The sequence below is a fragment of the Peromyscus leucopus genome, chromosome 4 (assembly GCF_004664715.2).
Source record: "Peromyscus leucopus breed LL Stock chromosome 4, UCI_PerLeu_2.1, whole genome shotgun sequence".
NCBI classification, from domain to species: Eukaryota; Metazoa; Chordata; class Mammalia; order Rodentia; family Cricetidae; genus Peromyscus; species Peromyscus leucopus.
The window spans coordinates 126,359,957-126,379,512 of NC_051066.1; the positions used below are offsets into that span (position 1 = coordinate 126,359,957).

Sequence of the window (19,556 nt, forward strand, 5' to 3'; positions counted from 1 at the left end):
CTTCTGTTTTGCCTTCTGGCTCATCGTGCAAGTGAGTGTGATCCACCATGATGTGCTTCCCTGCCACAGGCCCCACTGAAACCCTCAAAACTGAGCCACAGTGAACTTTTCCTGTCCCTAAGTTATCTCATGTGTTTTCTTACAGTGACAGAAAGCTGGCTAACACAGCACGCCATGAGTTTGTGTCCATAACAAGAAATGCAAAACATTACCATGGCCACATGAATGAAATGAGGACATGACCACAAGGGATGGTCGAGGAGAAAGAGTTTACTGTAGATATAAGGGAGAATACCAGGCCATGAGAAGAGAGAGATGGGCGGGGAGCGAGAGAGGAAGAGAAGGGACAGGGACAAGATAGAAGCAGCAAGTGAACCAAGAGACCAAGAGAGCATGTAGCTGGAATGGCAGATTTTTATAGGAAAGAGAAGCTGCGGGAAGTGAAGGGAGTTCCTGGACTGTTGGTGTTCAAGGTAGAGGATGTGATGAGAAGAGCTGAGAGGTCCACAAGTACCGAGTGAGCCTGGAGGCCCGTGTGCATTTTGGTATGGCAATAGGCACCACAGTTAGCCATTTGATCTGGGTCTTTTGGAGACCCGACACAACACACATTGCTCTCCTGCTATGTGCTGATCACTTTTGTGTGAATCATGCTGTGTCCTTCACACCTAGTCTAGGTTGGGCTGATTTTGCTGATTACAACCAGGTTTGCGTTTCTTCTCTGTACCTATTTTCTTGGTGATGGTGATGGTTCTTCATCCTGCCTGACCATGGTCTGTGTGTTTGTCTCATCTCTCAAGGTTACCCTGAGTTTAGTGGGTTTTGTTCCCTAGTTGAAGTTTGGGGGTATCCAAAACCCCTAGATTATCCACGGAGCTTGAGGTGGTAACTTAGTTCCTCATTCTTTCTCAGATAGCACTCTTGCAGGTGAGGTCCCCTGCCTGACCTCCACTGGCCTGAAGACTTTCTGTTTCTTTATCTGCTCTATAAATTGTAGAGGAAACTATCCCCCAGGAAACTAACCACTGTGACTCCTGCAAGAGGTTCCAGATGCCCACAGAGGCTGTACTCCTCCTGCATTGACTGCAGTCTCTGACAGTCCTCCACATCTCTTCTGTCTCATTTCCTGGGGGTACCTCCACATTAGCTCATCTTCTATTGCTAATAACCATGCCATGAAGACCAGGTAAACTTGGTCAAAAACAAGCTTATTTGTGTCTTATGGTTCTATGTCGGCAAGCAGAGGGGCCCCATCTGACAGTGAGCACCTTGATGGCAGAATGCCTGGTCAGAACAGAATATCCCCCAGCAAGAGGCAGGAAGTGTGTGGATCACTTCCTATATCGTCCCCATCCTAAAAAGCCACCAGGATACAATGAGGATACCACCCTAATTGTCTTATCCACTCCTACTCATTCCCACCTTCAGACACTGCATCCAGACTGTTTCTACTCTCTTATTCCCACTGACTTTGGAAATGGAGTTTATAGCACGAGTTCTGAGAGACAGACATGTAGTGTTTGAATGTGAGATATCTCCACAGATTCATAAGTTTAGACATTTGGTCTTCAGCTGGTGGCCCTGTTAAAAGAGTCTGCAGAACTTGTAGGAGGTAGAGCTTAGCTGGAGGAAGTGGTCACTGGGCAGAGAGCTTTCAAAGGTTAGAGCCTGGCTCTTTTTTCAGAGCAAGCTCTCTGTTTCTTGGTCTTCCAAGACGTAGGAAGTGATGGCCACAAACTCCTACCAGCGTAGATTGAGCCACTCCAGTTTCCACGCTTCCTCATCATCATGGACTCAAACTCCTGGAACCAGGAGGCATTTTACACCTCTCCTTCCTTAACTTGCTTCTTGTCAGTTATTTTATCATGACATTAAGAAAAGTAACTGATACAACACCCAAACTATGCAACCTTGCAAGAACATGACTGCACCTGAACCCTTGAGATCCCACACTTAGATGGGTCTGAAGACGGCACTTGCCAAAGCTGCCTTCCCAGGGCCCTGAGCACTCACAGACCTCAGGAACAATGGCAGAACCATTGTCTTATACATAGGTGGGGCTTCTTATCCTAATCTAGCCATTGGTTGCGTATGGAGCAACATTCCTCTGCCATAATTGTATGCCTTATCATCTTTCTCCACCTCCATGACCAAAGACTTACCAAAAGCTGCACCAGGGGTGAATCCTAATGAGTTAAGCTTCTTTGTCTCCTGATTTCAGGACTCCAAAGGCCTTAGCCATCCTTAGATGCTAACTAGACACTTTCTCATGAGAAACGAGTTTGGCTTTTGCCCAGAACAAATGCTTATGAGCAGAAGATTCCCTTTTAACCACTGCCCTGCATGTACCAGCTCCTCTCACAGTCTTCCCCACAGGAACCTGTGCCTGGTGCAGTGACAACTTCAGGTATGTCTTTGATGAACATGGGTGGGGATGACAGGATGGACCTGGTCGCTGCTCCAAAAGTCTAAACAAACATTTTATAGGAAGAACTGAAATCTCATGCAAAACATGTTGATTCATGGGAATGTGATCTTCATGGGGAGCTGAGAAAGTTGGAACTAGGATCTACAACCAAGAGGAATAAAACCAAAGCAGGACAAAATATGAATAACTTGAAAAAAGGGTGTCACTCCTGGTGGTGAGTCACACATCGGTGTGTTTCAGCTTCCTCCTCAGCTACACATTTACACACTAGCCAACACTCGGTCAGCTATCCACAGTTTGCTGGTAAATGTTCTTCAGGTGTTGGAAGTCACTCGAGCACCAGCAACAGGGGTGCAACCCAATATGGCAGGTGGTGCATCATTCCTTTCCTGCCGTCTAGTGAAACTCTTCTCCTTACCCACATTCCTTGAACTCAGTGGTTTTCAAACTTCCTAATGCTGAGACATTTTAACATGGTTTCTCATGTTGTGGTTACACACACACACACACACACACACACACACTACACACACACACACACACACACACACACACACACACACACACAGGTCATAAAATTATTAAGTTGCTACTTCATGACTGTAATTTTGTTCATAATATAAATATCTGATATGTGACCCCCAAGAGACTGTGACCAACAGATGGAGAAGCATTGCTTTAACTTTCCTGTTTCTCTGCCTACTTCTGTTCTGTCTGGCTCGGAATCACACTGAGAGCCTCCAAAGGAAAGGGGTCAGTGATAAGCAGGGAGACGACAGGACCCTCAGCCTCATCTCTTGCAAGACAAGCCCAGGACAGCAGGCAGTAGGGACTTCATCCCATCCCTTGTAGGACGTGCACGTCACCTGTGTTTTATTTGTTTTCCTCCTAAGTTAACTTTACTTTTTACTCCTTCACTTACAAAGTATTTTCATATTTCAGGATTTTAACCAGGTCAATGTCTTCTAAAATCATAGAAACTCTCTTCCCAAGGAATATGCCACCATTTATGGAACATTGAACTATATGCTACTGGAAGAAATAAAAAAAATGATTTGCTTCTGAGTAGTTCATTCACTTACTCATTTCCAAAGTTTATTAATAACTGTTATTTCTTTTATAAAAAATTGTCTGGGAGCCCAATATGCAAACAGAAAAAGGACCCACCATGCTCAGTTTATGTAGTGCTGGGAATCAAAAACAGGGGTTTGGTACATGCTGGACAAATACATTACCAACTGAGCTACATCCTCAAGCTGTTGCGGGTTTAGTTTGCTTCTATTTCACTACCTCATGATACAGTTTCAATCTATGGGGAACCCAGGGCCAAACAGGAGAAACTAAACACATGCTCCTCACATATGCCCAAGATGGCTAATGTATTGTTTAGGACAATTGTACTCGTATCCTGAAATGGGCCTTCCTTGTATTCTGTGTTTGTGAGACTCCAGATCTGTGAGCTATGCAAGTACCATACAATATGGCTATAGGGGATATCTGGCTTTTAATGTGACTTGATTTTGAACAAAGAAGAGAACACAGACTTTTTATTAGCTTTGTTTCTATTGATGTGATAAATACCATGACCAAAAGCCAGAGGAAAGTGTTTGCTTCATCTTTGATTGCATCAACTCCAGACCACCATGACGGAGGTCCAGGCAGGACCTCAAGGTAGGAACTGAAACAGAGACCATGGAAGAATGCTGCTTACTAATTTGTTCCCCATGACTCACTCAGCTTGTTTTTTTGTTTTTTTGTTTTTTTGTTTTTTTTTTTTTTTTTTTTTTTTTTTTTTTTTATACAACCCAGGACCACCTTTCAAGAGGTGGCACCATCCACAGTGACTAGAACTTCCCACATCAATCATTAATCAAGAAAATACTCCACAGACTTGCTTATGGGCCAATCTGATGGAGTCATTTCTTAGTTGAAGTTGGTGTTTCTGTTGGCTAAGGCCACAGGTGAGTTCTTTATCCAGCAAAGGTTCACTGAGCCCTCTCTGTACCAGGAAATACCTGTGATCTCTGCCTGCCAGGAGCGTAGACCAAGTCAGATAGTAGGCAGCAGCACTGCAGACAATCTCTAGCTAGGTCATGGAAGACTGAGACAGTCTGTCAAGTGTTGGAGAGTCCCTGATGAGAAATGACATTCGGGGAGAATCCACTAATGTATTGAGCTAGTGAGCTCTGCAAGAACATGAGAGAAGTGTACTGACAGGTACTGCACACTGTGGCTTCTGAGTAATGGAATGTGTGGTGAGTCCAAGGAGCCAGCTGTTGGCTGTATTTAATTCTAAGTGATTTAGGTTTGCATGGGTCTATGTGGCTAGCAGCTGCTGGCCTAGTATAATGAACCCGTCCAGAGTGCCTCCTAAGACCAAATGGTGACCTTCCTGCCCAGATGACCAGGTGGAGGAAGAAGGATGACTCCAGGTCCCCACACTGGTCATGACACCTGGAGGGAATCCAAGTAACAAAGATGAATCAAACTTCGCTCCCTGGAAACAGCAGGTAGCACTTGCTCACTTAGCTGCAGTGAGTGTGGAACTGGGTGAAGATCAGCACAAAACTTGACCTTGTGACTATTTAACAATAAAAAAAATAGTAATATGAGTCTTGAGACCCATCAGCCTAGTGGGGGGATAGGCCCCTCAGGGGACCGCCCAATCAGGGGGCCCAGGCTGCAGAGCCAGCAGCCTGCTTGCCTCTGCCTCGCTTCCTGCAGCTCACAAGGAGACATAACATGAATCTTGAACTTCTGTGAGTGTTTCCCATCTGCTGCAGATGTTCCAGACAGTGACCTAGGGAGGGGATTTAAAAGACAGCTGCCCTACAAGCTGAGTCTCTTCTGCATGGGTGGTGCATATTTCATCTCCTTGGCTGAAGGAATCTGCACATCTCTTGGGCCAGCTGTATCTCCTCCCCTCCCTGTTTGGTGGCTCTATGCCCATGGCCACTTAAACCCATGAGGACCCAGATGGAAGAGCAAAGGAAGGATTACAAGCCAGGATGTTCTTATCTTCTCTGTAATTTTTCTTGAATTTTAAAAAATCCATTTTAATCAAACTGATTAATTATTTTGATGTCATGCAAGAACAACTCCATAACTTCAGTGTGTGGTTCGATTAAGAATCTGCAGAGTATTTATTGTTCTGAAACCCACTTCTTCACAGAATAGGGACAGTGATGTAATTCTTCAGAGACAGGTAGAGCCAGACACTATAGTCCTAGCATGCTTGGGGGCTACAGAGCAGCAGATTCCAGCCTTGACTGTATGGGAAAATATCAGCACCTCTGTGGCTGCTGCCACACCTACACAACCATCTTGGCATACACCAATTTAGAAGTGAGATGATCAGAATCCCTGGTGGCCGAAGGGAAGCAGCATATAGACACAGGTGAAGCCAAACGGTTTTCTGTGCAGCTGGCTCTGAGTTCAAACACAGCACAAAGCCTGGACTAAACAGTGAGGGAGGGCTGGCTGTTCAGTGCCATTGGCAAAGGTGTCAACCTTCCCCAGCCTCTGCTTTGTCTATTATAAAATGGAAATGGCAATAAAAGTTAAATTATCTCCAGAGGTGTTATGAGGCACAATGACCTCAGGAGCACAAAACTCTTCATAAGCTAAAAAAAATCAAAAGCTAAGAATCTAAACAAGCATGCACAGATTTGTGGCCCATACGCCCAAACCTCCGCTCACATCAGGGCAGCTTTGACCTGCAGGTCAAGAAGGTGAGGGTCTGAAGAAAGAAGATGGCCTTTGCCCTCTGATCTTTAGACCCTTGGTGGATTTGTCACAGGCTAAGCTCTCGGGCACTTCCTGCAGAGATGGCCCTCCAGCACGACAGTTCGAGTGCATAATGGTGGTCGTGGACCTCCTCTCCGCATTCCTGGTTTTCAGAAGGAACTATAGAAGACCTAGAGGTGACAGGGCTGTATGTGAAGAGGTGCCATGTGACAACAGGAGCACGGGGTGTGCTTCATCCTAATAGGTGGTCCCATGCTATGCAAGGCCTGGCCAGTGCAGTCCTCGAATCCTGCATGAATTATGCATCCCTGCCGGCTGTTTTGATTTCCATCTCAGATAGCCCATAATGATAGTAATTTTCATTTTCCTTTACTGTTCTGGAGACCATATGGGAGATTGCGTACAGAATAAAATGACTTAATTCCACAGATGTAGTTCTGTGGAAGGGACACTGTACAGTCCCAGACACTCAGAAGGCACACCGTACCAGGCAGAAGACTCATACTTGGGCAGAGAGAAACAGTGATCGACAGGACAGAGACATGAGAGGGAGCTGGCCTTATGACCTCCAGAGGTGACTTTTGCTCTGGGGAATGAAGCATGGGACCCCTGGCCCTCAGGTCTCCCTGTGTGTAATGCGGAGAACCAGCCCTGTCTGGGCAGTGGGTTATCAGCTTCCATGGCAGGGCCACCCAGAGAAATCCTTGTTTGTTATGTGAGTGATTGCAACAGCCTGTGCTTGTTATCACTATTAACTACAGAGAAACCAAGTTCCCACATACAGTCCCTGACCTCTCAGTGCAGTGTTCTGCTGTCTGCCTGGTGACTAGGGCTTCCAGCAGTTTTATGTGTAAAATTATACACAACACCACCATTTTCATTTGGGGGATTTTGAGCATCTGTGTGTGAGTGGCTCCAGGCTGCTGGGGGGATGGGTGGGTAGATAGCCTGATAGCCCGGTGTGGCAGGTGTCAAGTGGAATCATCCCACAGCCAAGCTCCATAGAACATTTTCAAGCTTCTCCAGGCTGCGGCAGGATCGGAATGATAATAAACTCTTTGAAGAGGAGATGCTCTGTTTCTTTTTTTGTTTTTAGAAACAGTGTCTGGAGTAAGCTAGGGCTTCATCTTTGTGTGAAATAAACAGTTGGAGAAGGCAACCTTGGTTTTTGATGAGTCAGCACAAAGGGCATGGCATATGCTTTGATGAGATAAAATCCAGTGAGTGGAGCCAGCCAGGGGTGTCCACCCAACATCCGGAAGCAAGCATGTACAAGCCCTATGAGTTAGCTAGGTAGTGCTTTTAAGTCTTAGAATCATCCTCGCTGGTGTTCCCAGCCCACCCACCAAACCACCTACACCAGATTCCCAGGAAATTCTCACCAGGTCTGTGAGAGTCCCATGTGCCAGTGTATCACAGTGAAGGGAGAGCTACATTCACAGGCAGCTGCTCCCAGAACAGCTGTCACATCCTCATGAGGGAGGCTGTACATCTGGGTGGAACTTGGGCTCCTCATATCCTGACTCTGATCAGCATCAAAGGAAACTTGAGTATATCCAGAGACAGCATCCTCCCTCTGTCCACACTAGCCCCACCCTGTCCTGAGCACAAAAAGCAAGATACAGGTAGGGCATGCCTCCTGAAAGTCCTCAAGGGCACCATCTTTATCCCCATCACCTCTCACCAGGATCCCAGAGATTTCTGAAACATGATTTTCCTCACTAGCCTCCCATTGAACCCATTATAAGTCTAAGGTGTCCTAAGTCAGGATGGATTTAACACCTGGAGAAATCAATAGTAAACCAAAACAAAGATAAAATAAAATAAAACAAACAAACAGTAAGTTAAACCATGGTGAGCTGAAGACCTTTTGTATCACAATTGTTTTCTGTAACATGGAAAACAGCCTACTATTTCGCTGTCTAAGAGATTTGACCAATTTTTCCAATGATGCACCCCTATTTGAGGTTCACACTTGTTGGTGATCATGGTAACAAGAACATTAGCAACAGCAGCTGGAACAGCAGCCAGGAAGGGCCTGCTCCAGCCAGGTGGCATTCCATTACTCGTTCACTGAACTTCCCCCCTGTCCTTCCCACTGTCTCTGCAGAGTGACTACTCGAGCGACACAGAGAGTGAGGACAACTTCCTCATGATGCCCCCACGGGACCACCTGGGGCTCAGCGTCTTCTCCATGCTCTGCTGCTTCTGGCCTTTGGGCATTGCGGCCTTCTACTTGTCCCATGAGGTAAGGCCTCTGTCAGCTGGTTATACACCCTACAGGGTGAGGATGTTCACACAAGCACACCATCACCAAGGGTAGCCAAGGAAGCCTGGCCATTGTCTGCCATGAGGGGTGTCTACATGTGATAAGCTGGGGGACCCCCAGAGAGCCAAGTAGGATTGTTAGGTGGCCTTACCTGCTGGTCACTCAGTTTTGTCCTTGTAGAAATGATACTGTTTCAGAAACAGAACTGACGACCAAAGCAGGCATCCACATACCAGAGGACAGATGGCCTTTGGAGGCTTGACCTTTAAATGAGACTTGGTGTGTCACTTGTGGGAAACATCTGGTCTAGGTTAGAGATACCACTGTAAACACTGAACCTAGCCAGAAAGGAGGGAACAGGGTTGTTTTCCTTGTCAAAGGCTCATTTTTGTAAAATATTCATATAACAGAGCCTGGTCTCCAACAGCCTATGTAGATCCATGCTGAGTGGGAGATCCTAACGGTACCAATTCCCAGCTTATCTTACTATATATACAGCATCCCATACTCTACAGAATGCAGGTTTTGAAAGAGGTTTTTCCTAGCAAAGAAAGAGACAGCTTTCACAGTCTTATTCATAAAAGAAAAGTTTTTCAATGCACTAATTAAAGCATGAAATTACCATCACCATCACCCACTGTCATTGTCCAACCAGAACAGGGAGAAAGGCAGCCCCATGTAGGGGAATGCTAGAGGCTCTAGTGCATATGGAGGTTCTCCGGATACGAGATGACCCCTGAGGGATGCTAGGATACCCCTGCTTGCTTGTAGATTCCAAGACTGAGGCTGTCAACAAGTCACTGACATACTTGAAATAGCTTTTTCCTTGTTTGAACATGGCTTTCCTGCCTGAACCAGAAGTTACCTCTTGATGGCTTCTGAATTGATGAAGTTGGGACTGGTGTGGTGAGGGGAGCCTTGCCTAGCTCTCTTTATGCCACCAGCATGACTCCGGCAATGGCCAGCTGCCTCCCTTTCCTAATATCCTAGGAAGGGTAAGGGTTGTGGCCCTCTTAAGAACCAGCACTTCTTTGCAAAGACTAAGAGACAGAGAATTGCCTCAAGGTAGGAGGGAGGGTACACTGGACAGGATGAGTGTGTGGATGGAAGTGGGAAGCCTATGGAGTCAGACAAGGAGGGTGGAGCAGGGCACAGCTCGGTTCTGGGCTGCTCTTTGGTCTAAGTTCTGGAAGATAAGCACTAGGGTAGGTGATCCTGGACCCCTAAGGCCATGCTGAGAGCTTGTTCAAGGGCCAGCCCTGGCCTGGAAGGTCTATCTAGGTGTCTCCTGTGAATGCTCTATGAATGTTACAGATCATGATTGCAATCGACAGTATAAACTTGTGTGGAAAGCCAGATTCCTGGGCCCAGGCAGCTGTGAGTTGAGGCAGGCTCAGATGAGCCTCACCTCCAAGGCTTACCCAGGCACTGCCCATACTGCAGACACAGGTACATGAGGGTTTGGAGAAAGACCTGTGTGCGATATTCATGGTGAGTGTAGTCTACTCCTGCCTATATAAGAAGCACCCTAAGTCTGAACTAGACAATTCACCTTACTAATAAAGGGGAAGTCAAGACAATGAAGTGAGAAAAGCCAGCTCCTCACCCAGCTAGGGCATTGTGGATCTCTCTCATGAATTGAACGTGGTACCAACTGCATCTAGATCCAGGATCTTGCACTTCATGTCTGTGTCATCCTAAAGTAAGAAGGATGTGGCTCATCTGCCTTCCTGGGCACAGGTGCACAGGCAGCAACACGTGAAAACCCAGAGCTGAGATTTGTCATCAAGTTTTGGAAAGGGAATAGTGTTTTGACCTCATGTTCTGCTGAGGGAGGTGTACCTCTTCCGAGGGTATCAAACACTGGGACCTTAGATAAATGGCATGGGTCAAGGAATGGTAGCCTGTGTGTCCACACCAGAAGCCAGCTTTCATGAAACCTGCTAACTATCCCAGCCCGATGGATGGCCTGCTTCTTCACAAATCCTGCAGCAAAGCCCCTGTCTTCTTCTAAGCAAGGCGAGTTGGTACCTGCACCTTTGTCCCAAAGGTACTACAGCATTCAGAGTCTCATCTCAGACATCAAGCTGTTTCTTTATATGATAAGAGCTTCTTAAAGTTGGGTCTCAGGATTAGAGGTGTTGAATGCCTTTGTGGTCAAGATGATTGTTATTGTTCAACAGGAAATACAAAGCATACCTTCTGTGCCAGCTTCTAGTGACTTCTTTTGGAAGGAAAACTAAAACACTTGCAGTGGGTAGGTGTGGGTCTGTGCTGCCAGAGGAGGAGGAAGAGATGCTCCCAGGTCTTCTCCCTCCCACCCAGCTTCTCTTTTCACTACACTCAGAGAATGGGTTCCCTGCTGTGGAACCCAGAGCTGTTTTGCTGTTTCCATTAGAAATGTCTGGATGGAGTCCCCTTTGCAGGGCCTGTTTCCAAGTCCTGTCTAGATGGGGGCTTCCATGCTCAAACACTTCCCAGAGCCTCAGCCCAGCCAAAAGGCTGCTGTGCGCTCTGTTTATGCCTCTGCAACCCAAACTGCAGACAGGAAAGAAATCTCCAGGCCATTTGAGGAGAGCAGGCAGCTGCCAAGAGGAGAGTGCACTCGGCATGGACTAGAACAGACACACTCAGAATCAAGCTCTAAATTGAATCAAAGCTGGCCTGGACATGGCCAGCTGGGACTTCTAATCCTGGGGCCTGGAGGGAGAAGCCCGGTGCCTTCTCTCCCTGGAGGTTCTTTGCAGATGTTGTCAAGGCCCCAGAGTGCTCAGCTGTGGAGCCTCAGAGGAGCTACAGCCCAGCACAGTGCTATTCGGAAGCCAGGCTCCCCAAGGCTGTGGTGATGCTCACAAGAAATCTTTGACATCCACGTGTGGCTTTAGTTGTTTTTTTTTCTTTGTTTGTTTTGTTTTTTGTTTTTTGTTTCTTTTCCTTTCTCACTGAACCTATTTCAGTGTATCCACTGACGAGTCAACTGTGCTTCTCTATTGTTAAAGCAACTCTCAGCGAGGTTACAGGAATGCTACACAGGGCCATTCTGGGAAAGCAAAGCGGGGAAGGGGGGAATTAAATCAGTCAGTAGTGAAAAAATGAATCGCTGTTCTGGGCTTACAAACTTGGGCTTTTGAGGTTCTGTCCTCTTCTAAGCAGATCCTTGTCTATGGGCAATCCCTCCATGACTATTTCCTGGTCCACAGCATGTCATCAAAATGATTTCCACACCCAAGATTTCCCAGAGGGAGTTAGGACAGGGAGCACAATGGTACCCTGCTGGGCACCACAACTGCCCAGGCACTGTGGATCTGCAGGCAAGTGGATGCCTGGACAGAGGCAGACAGCAGACAGGAGCTCTAAACCTGTGAGAGCAGACTAACAGTAGTGACAGACGGCAGGAGTAACTTTGGTGAGCACCCACTATGCGCCAGAGACTGCATGCCACAATGTGCCCCTGCTTAAGCTCTGGCCCCTGTGGGAAGAGAATGCTTTGGGAATGCACTCTTCCTCTCCAGCACAGACCTACTCCTCTGGAGTCGGGCCTGGGAACCTGCATTTTAACAAGCCTGCTGCCTGATTTCCTAAGCACTCAGTGTGAGCACTGCTTTCCACCCAAGTGACTTCATCCGGACTGGGATCACATATATCTTGTTGTGGCTGAGGCTGGAGAGAGATGGAGTGCCAACTGGGGGACAGGGAGTTTAGGATAGAGAACCTGGCCGGGAAGCCTGCATCCAACATCGTGCCCTGAGCTGTAACAAAGGACTTGATATAGATACAGAGTGGGGGCCGACAAATGAAGCTTGCTGCCCGCTTCATTTTTGTGATGTCATCTGGCCCTCAAAGAGTGCCAGTTCTGTAAACCGGCTTAAGGAGAAAGGTGTGGAATGCAGATTAAGTTTGAAACTGGTGCTTCCAAATGATGCTAAGGGTAGAGATAAATCCCACAGTTTGCTGAGTAACTGCTGTAAGCCAGTTAATGCCCACACTTATCTTCTTTAATCCTCCAATAAATCTAAAAGTGAAAAATTAATATCTCCGTTGAAATGGAAAAAAGTTTCAAGGATTAAAACAACTTCCAGATCTCATAAAGGTGTAAGTATGGGGGCGCATGAGGCAGAACACCAGCACTTCTATCCTTTAAAACAGAATCTGCTGCAGCAGAACCCCTTTGTCTATGTGCAAACACTCCTACAATCACAGGACTCCCTCCTCAATCCTCTGTCCCCACCTCCCACTTCAAGAATGCATGGCACAGGGATCCCAGGGGAAACACGGTCATGCTTGACTTTGTGGCCCTGCACTCTGTCCCTTGGAACAGATGGTGACCTGAAACTGCAGCTGGACACACTCCCCAGGGGCCTTGGGTCTGGATCTGCACCACAGGCCCTGAGGTTACATGTGTGAGGTGACTAGCAGAGTTTTCTCTTTGAGACATTTATTATGCCTTGATTTCATTTCATTTCATGAAATGCTTCTTTCCTTTACTAACTGCAACATTACAGCAATAATTAAATGGGAGATGGGTACTTAGAACCAGATTAGGAATTTCATGAATAGTGCCAGCAAAGGGAACCAGGAAATGAGGGGGGAAGGGAACCTTCTTCTGGGGGAACAGGGATCCTGCAGAGCTGGTCAACATCGCCTTGAAATGTACCCATGAGTCTGTGTTTATTAAACACACAGAATGTGTCAGCCCTGATCCAGGGATCTGCAGTAAACAAGACAGGTCAAGCTCCCCCTTCATAGAGTTGGCATTCCAGTGAAGTCAGGCAGTGGAAAAACAAAAATAAAACCACAGGAGTATGCAGGGGAAAGATAGCTTTGCAAATGGATATGAGAGATAAATTTTAAGGAGTGGCCACAGAGGGACTGCTAAGGAGGTGACATTTCATGACAAAGTCATAGGCCTAAGCCAAGAGGTGCTCTTGAGAAAAGCCTTGCTGGCAGAGACAATCAGTATAAAAGCTCTGTGATAAGAACTATACTGGCACACATGAAGAATGACCTGGTATGATTGAAGCCAGGAGACTACTAGGTGTGAGAGTTGGAAACTAGGACAGAGGAACAGGTAGGGGTGTGTAAGTAGACCCAAGGACCTTATCTGTTAAAATGAGCTGTACTCTGATTTGGGCATGAGGAGCCTTGTGGTGTTGCCTCAGAAGGCAGCAGGCAGCAGAGCCCCGAAGTTAAAGGTGTTACCATAATCCAGAAGAAAACCAGTGGGGCTGAACCACTTCTGCTACCAGGGATTTTATAAGTAGACTGGAATGTCTTTTAGGAGAATTACCTATGAGTTTGTGTTGTGACATGAAGAGACAGAGGAATGGGGCCCCTGGAGGGGGAAGATTATGCAGCAGGAAGGCAGGCATGTAAAATGAGCAGGGCGGGTCTTGTCTTGACTTCAGCTAGTGTGTTGGCATGGAAGAGAAGCACAGAGAAGGTGGATTGGAGGTGTGGCTTGGGTTTCAGGGGAGAGGTCTGAGTACAAACATGAGCCAGGACAGAACTAAGCCTTAAGCACTAAAGGGAGCAGTGAAGAGGTGAGTGATCTTTGGAAAGTCCTCAGGGACTGGAAGGAGGGGGCAATCTGAGGTGTAGACTCCAGAGGGTATGGGACAGAACCCTTCCATACCCAGAGAACCATGCCATGGAGAACAGAACAGTAGGCCCTGCACAGGAAGGGGCCATAGGTTCTGGGGCATTCTAGTTTCTTGACCTCCCCTGGAGCTCTACCCATGCCTATGATGCATACATTTCTCTGTAAGTCTCTCGCACTTCACTTAAAAGGATGCAAGCATACATGGGAGACAGCGATTGAATATGGTGCACAGAGCAGCATCTTTTGAAGTTTGCTATGAATAGAAATAGAGTAATATTTAATGTTACTGAAGAGATGTAAATAGCAGCCTTTTTTGTTTATTTGCTTATTTAATTTTGTAATGCTAGGCATCCAACCCAGGACATCCAGCATACTAGGTAGACTACCACTGAGCACCACTCTAGCCACTGTTTGTTGCACATGCATGTACAGTGTGTGTTCAAAGAAAGCAAACAGAATAAGACGTGGGTGTTCAATGTAGGAACTGATGGAAGAATATTGCTGGAGAGATCCTATGTGATAGGAGTGGGCAAGCATGAGAAGTAGAAAGGCCATTGTCCTCAGAGTCCCAGGATTTATCCCTAGTCATAGACAGAACAAGAGCATGGTAGATGTGTGAGGGAGCTTGGAGAAGGGGAACCTTCACCTAGAGATGCTGGTTTCTGGACAGGCCTGAGCTGAAGTGAAGAAATCTTCCTAGGAGGAAGAAGGGAGTCTGAGTGGTAGGACCTGAACAAGAAGAGCACAGGGTGGGAAGAAAGGGCTGGAGAATTTAGAAACCAAGATGCTGGACAGGGAGGTGTGCATGTGCCAGGCTTACCCCAGCTGTGCTGATGGGCAGAGGGCCACAGTCTTGTGAGCAGAGAGTGATCGATCCTTCTGTGCATTTGCTAGGGAGAGCACAGAGCTCAGGGCAGGGGCTCTGTCCTAGTTAGGGAGGCTGAGCCACATAGTAAGGGAGGAAGGGGGAGGTAAGGAGGGCACTAGAAATATGGAGTGGCTGGTCCCAGAATCCTGTCCACAGCTTTCTTGGACAGAATCCTGTCCACACCTTGGGATTAGGCTCAGTGAGTTCTGAACTTGAGACTGACTTGACCCACAACTGCCATGTTAGAGGAAGCTTAAGTCTCACTTTAGACAAAAGGTGTCATGTAGAGAGGAGAACGCCACAGGTCTATATACCCCTTCCCTTATCCCCAGGGAAATAACAGCCCTAGCAGGAGCCTTCACAACCTCATGTGTTCATACCTCTCAACCCTGTCTGTTCTGGGTCCTGGTAACTAACAGGAGACAACCAAGTTAAACCAAGTTTGATGCCAAGGACTAAAAGTACTTATGCTTTCTCTGGAGTTTGACACTCTCTACAATGTAGAACAAGCATGTCCCAGCCTCCCTCTAAACAAGGCTCCACAAGTTCTTAAAAGGTGAGGAGAAATATCACATGGTTTGAATGTGAAATCTACCCCCAAATATTCTCCAGTAGACCACATCAAGAGGGACATCCCCATCCCAAGGACATGAGTGTGTGTCCCTTCTGTCTTTACCTAGACACTAATGCTAGTTCCATTTGGCTAGTTCATGAGATTGTCAGTGTTTTCAGCCCATTTTCTGGAACAAAAACAAAGCCAAAGGTTTCTTTGGACTGCCACCAGGACATTGCTTAGAGAGTAGGTGTGGCTCTTGACAGAACACCAGATGATGCCATCTGTGCCTGGGCTTTTGCCCATGTCTAGTCCATGCTGGATCGGTTGGTGAGCCCATCCACGAGGGTTAGGGCTGGGATTGTGTGGGGATGTGCCACATTTGCCAGTTTTTTTAAATGGAAAAAAATGTGAGGTTGGTAAGATGCCTTGAAAATCTATTAGAGCAAATTGTTGGGACTTTTCCTCCATTTGCCAAACTGCAGGCAGAATAACTCAGGTTTCTTGTGTTTATTTATGTGTTTCTTTTTGCCAAGAGCTCCTTTCAAAAAGATTGAACAGATGTCTCCAGTGATGGTCTTACCCTCACCTGAGAGTTTTGTCTTCGGGGATTACTCTTCCTCACTGCTTGTCTAGTGGATCCCTATTCCATCCAAAGTTCCACCTGGCACCTGGACAATCACTTCCAGTCCCCATCTCAACCTCAAGCCCCATTCTTTCTCTGCCTTGTTTGTGAGGTGTCACTACTCACACAGTGCCCACAAGCCTGGGGAACAGACTCTGCAGGAGTGGATGGGTCTAGCCCTTGTCTCTGGGATGCAAATCTCCAAGGAGACACAGGAGTGTCAATGCCTGGCATCGGTATACTGAGTGCAGAAGGTTCTACACCTTCAGGAAGATCGGGGTGAAGATCTGTTCGCATTCTCTTCCTTCCTTCCTTCCTTCCTTCCTTCCTTCCTTCCTTCCTTCCTTCCTTCCTTCCTTCCTTCCTCCCTCCCTCCCTCCCTCCCTTCCTCCTTCTTTCCATCTATCCTTCCTTCCTTCCCAAACCATGCCCCTGAACTCTCTCTCTAGTCCTCTTCTACCACACATTTGGAGGGGATGGTCTGATAGTGCTCTCCACCCCAGGAAACAGGTGATGGAGGTTCACTCTGAAGTTTAAGAGAGGAGGGTGACTTTATGCTTTGGAAAGGGGTTGCACATGCTTCCTTATCCCTGTGCTGAGGTCTCAGGGCTTGGCTTCCTTCCCAGGGCTCTGTCCTCCCACCTATCCTTCTCTATTAATCAAACAGTATTAAACAGTATAGTAAAGCATTGCATTTCTTCTAATGTTTCTTCCAACTTTGAAATCTTCACCTTGACCTGGAGTGAAACTCTTTCCCAGAGAGGCTAACTAGGTCTTCAGAAGTCAGAGCTGGTGCTCAGGCCACTGTGTCTTCTGGGGACACTGAGATGTCCCTTGTGCTAAATAACGAATGAGCTAGAATGAATGTGCTAGAGATGGTGAGCCCTAAGATCATCTCTGAGCCCCCAAGCTCCTCCAGACTCCTCACAACTGCAGCACTGTTGGACCTCTACTGACTTACTTGGAGGTGCATATTGAGGCCAGCACAGTGAAGGACAATGAAAAGAGGCTTGGGAAGAGAGAGAAGAGGGAAGGCTGGTACTTACAGTGGTGGTACTGAGTCCCCAGCACAGCCTGCTACTGGCCACCCACGGTCTCATGACAAACTTGGCAGCTGAGGGCTGGGGAGAGAAATGATAATCCAGGTCCCAAAGGACACATCCAAGGTCTGGCCCTTAGGGACCTGTGCCCTATGCTCCCAGGCTGCACTATCCAGCTCCTCCAGAACCTAGAGGTTATTTTAAAAAGAAAAAAGGGCTGAAAGGTAATAAGTTTTCTGTATAATGTGATAATAAAAGGTTTCTCCGCTGATACAATATGCCAGATAAAGTCAAATTTAAAAAGTGAAAGAACAGGTAGTATATTTGAGCAAAGCAACTCCAGGTGAGCCCTCTGGTCCCAGAGATTGGGACTGGAGAAAGTTACACAACGGAACTAACGCAGGGAGCATATATACCCTGTAGGCGAGGGGTGATGACGTGTCCTCCACAAGCTGGGTTTGTCAAATGGTGACTGCTTTAGGCAGGGTCCTGGGCTGCTGACAACTTCAGGGGAGGAGCTGCCAGAGCTGCCAAGAATTCAGAACTGGGCTTTTTGGCACCTTTTCTTTCTTGGAGATTCTCTGAGAGGGCGGAGTTTGGAGAGAGGGATGGGGCTCCCCGGATCAAATCAGTGGTCTTCTTGCTGCTTTCTGCCTGTGTCATCATGTTCGTGTGTTGGATACAAATATAATTATATTAACTAAGAAAATACTCATTCATTTATTACTTATTTATTTATTGGGAGACAGGACCTCATTATGTAGCCCAACCTTGCCTTAAGAACACATATAATCTTATTCCATCTATATCCTATATACTGAAATTAATGCTGTGCCATCAAGACGGTTTATAAATTGTCTTAAAGCAACTGGCCAAGTAATCATCACTAAACTTAAGAAATAGAATCCTCCTGAGACCCTCAGGATGGAAGAACTGGGTGCCCTTTCCTAGCTTCTACCTTATCAAAATCCTGAGCCCACCCAAGCTCCTTAGGGCTCAGATGCCTCCTGAGGAGGTAATGTAACCGCTGGATCCTGCAGGCGCCTGTCTGCATTGGCTTCATCTTCCAGATGGTTTGATCCTCATCCTCCCACAGTCTGTGACCCTCCACTTGATGGTGCCCCACCTGCTTAAAGTACGGCTCTTGGAGTTTCCCCTCAATTGAATCTGCTAGTGGTGAATCCTCTCAGTTCTGTGCCTTTGGAAATAATCCTCTTGTCACTTTGATCCTTGCAGGTGTGAGTGCCTGGTGTGGAACTCTAACCAAATCTCTCTTCCATGTCTCAACTTCTGCCAAACCATCCCCAGAGTGATAACCTTGGGTTTGGACTTGGACGAGTTTTAAGATTTCTGTTTCTGCTTCCTCAGCTAGGCTTTTTCTGTGTTTCACTCACCTTCCCAGATTTCTGAGCCATCTCTTGATCACAGTTTCTTGATCATAGCAAGCAGGTATTTTATAGACATTGCCTGACGGGATTCCTTTACTTCCCACTGCTTAGCTCTCCGGGGCTCTCAGGGCAGTGGCTGTTTTTCCAAGATCACCCTTTTTCGTGAGCTCCAGACTTAAACTTGTATCTCTCCTGTCCCACAGAGTAGCAAAAACATACCTTCTTGGGCACCTCTGTGGGTGAAGCAACAGTGTCCCCATGAGTCTTGCTCACTCCTCTAGTTTCCTGGCCTCTCCCTAATCTTGGCCTTGCAGCCATTCATCTTATTCTTTGCTGCTTGCCAAAATAGCTTTTATTTTCTCCATGAGATTTTTAGAGGCCATCTATTAAAAGACTACTCGTCTGCCACTACCCAAAGCAGGAGTCTGTGCTTCTGTCTCTTTATTTAAATGAATAATATCCTCCTTTTCCAGTATCATTATTTTAACTTAGACTGGTGAAGTCTTAGATGAGGGATTTCAATTATCTGTTGCTCAAATTCCTGTCCCTTTTGGTGCTAATTGAAACTTAGGCTGTGCTGCCCTGCATGGATAACCACGTGCAATCTACTGGGGCTGAATTGTGGGACAAATCTGGCAATCCCCAGTACTTCTCATTCAACAGCCAAGGAGGAAAAAGTCCCTACTTCAATAATACAGAGAAGCACCAAGCCTCACTAAGTCCTCACTAAGGACAGTCGTTTGTATCTGATGTAGAGATCGAAGAACGGTGTCTGGTAAGGGTGTCAGACATAGTTGAGCAGGGCTGGCTACAGCAAAGAGCAAATCCAGCCACCGCAGTGCTCTGAGTGAAGGCCTTATGGAATACAGTGGGCAGCCAGCACTCACACCACTGGGGCCTCTAGATCTTTCCAGGCAGAGCCAGTGTGTGTGTTCTCTAAGCTATTCCCCAGGAAGGAGTAGGTTGCTGATGGTCAGGAAACTAATCCGAGAAGATCTAAGCCCTTGGGCCTTCAGTTCCTTCCTGGAAATCTGACAGA

General features: G+C 46.9%; 1 protein-coding gene across 4 annotated transcripts in view; it reads left to right on the forward strand.

Moving 5' to 3' along the window:
* Syndig1 (synapse differentiation inducing 1) overlaps positions 1 to 19,556 on the forward strand; it is a 158,150-nt gene that overhangs the window by 84,019 nt on the left and 54,575 nt on the right. For all 4 annotated transcript variants that reach the window (XM_028893424.2, XM_028893426.2, XM_028893425.2 and 1 more), the window contains exon 3: positions 8,286 to 8,423. In XM_028893424.2, coding sequence (XP_028749257.1) covers positions 8,286 to 8,423 — 138 coding nt within the window. The remainder of the gene's footprint in view (positions 1 to 8,285; positions 8,424 to 19,556) is intronic.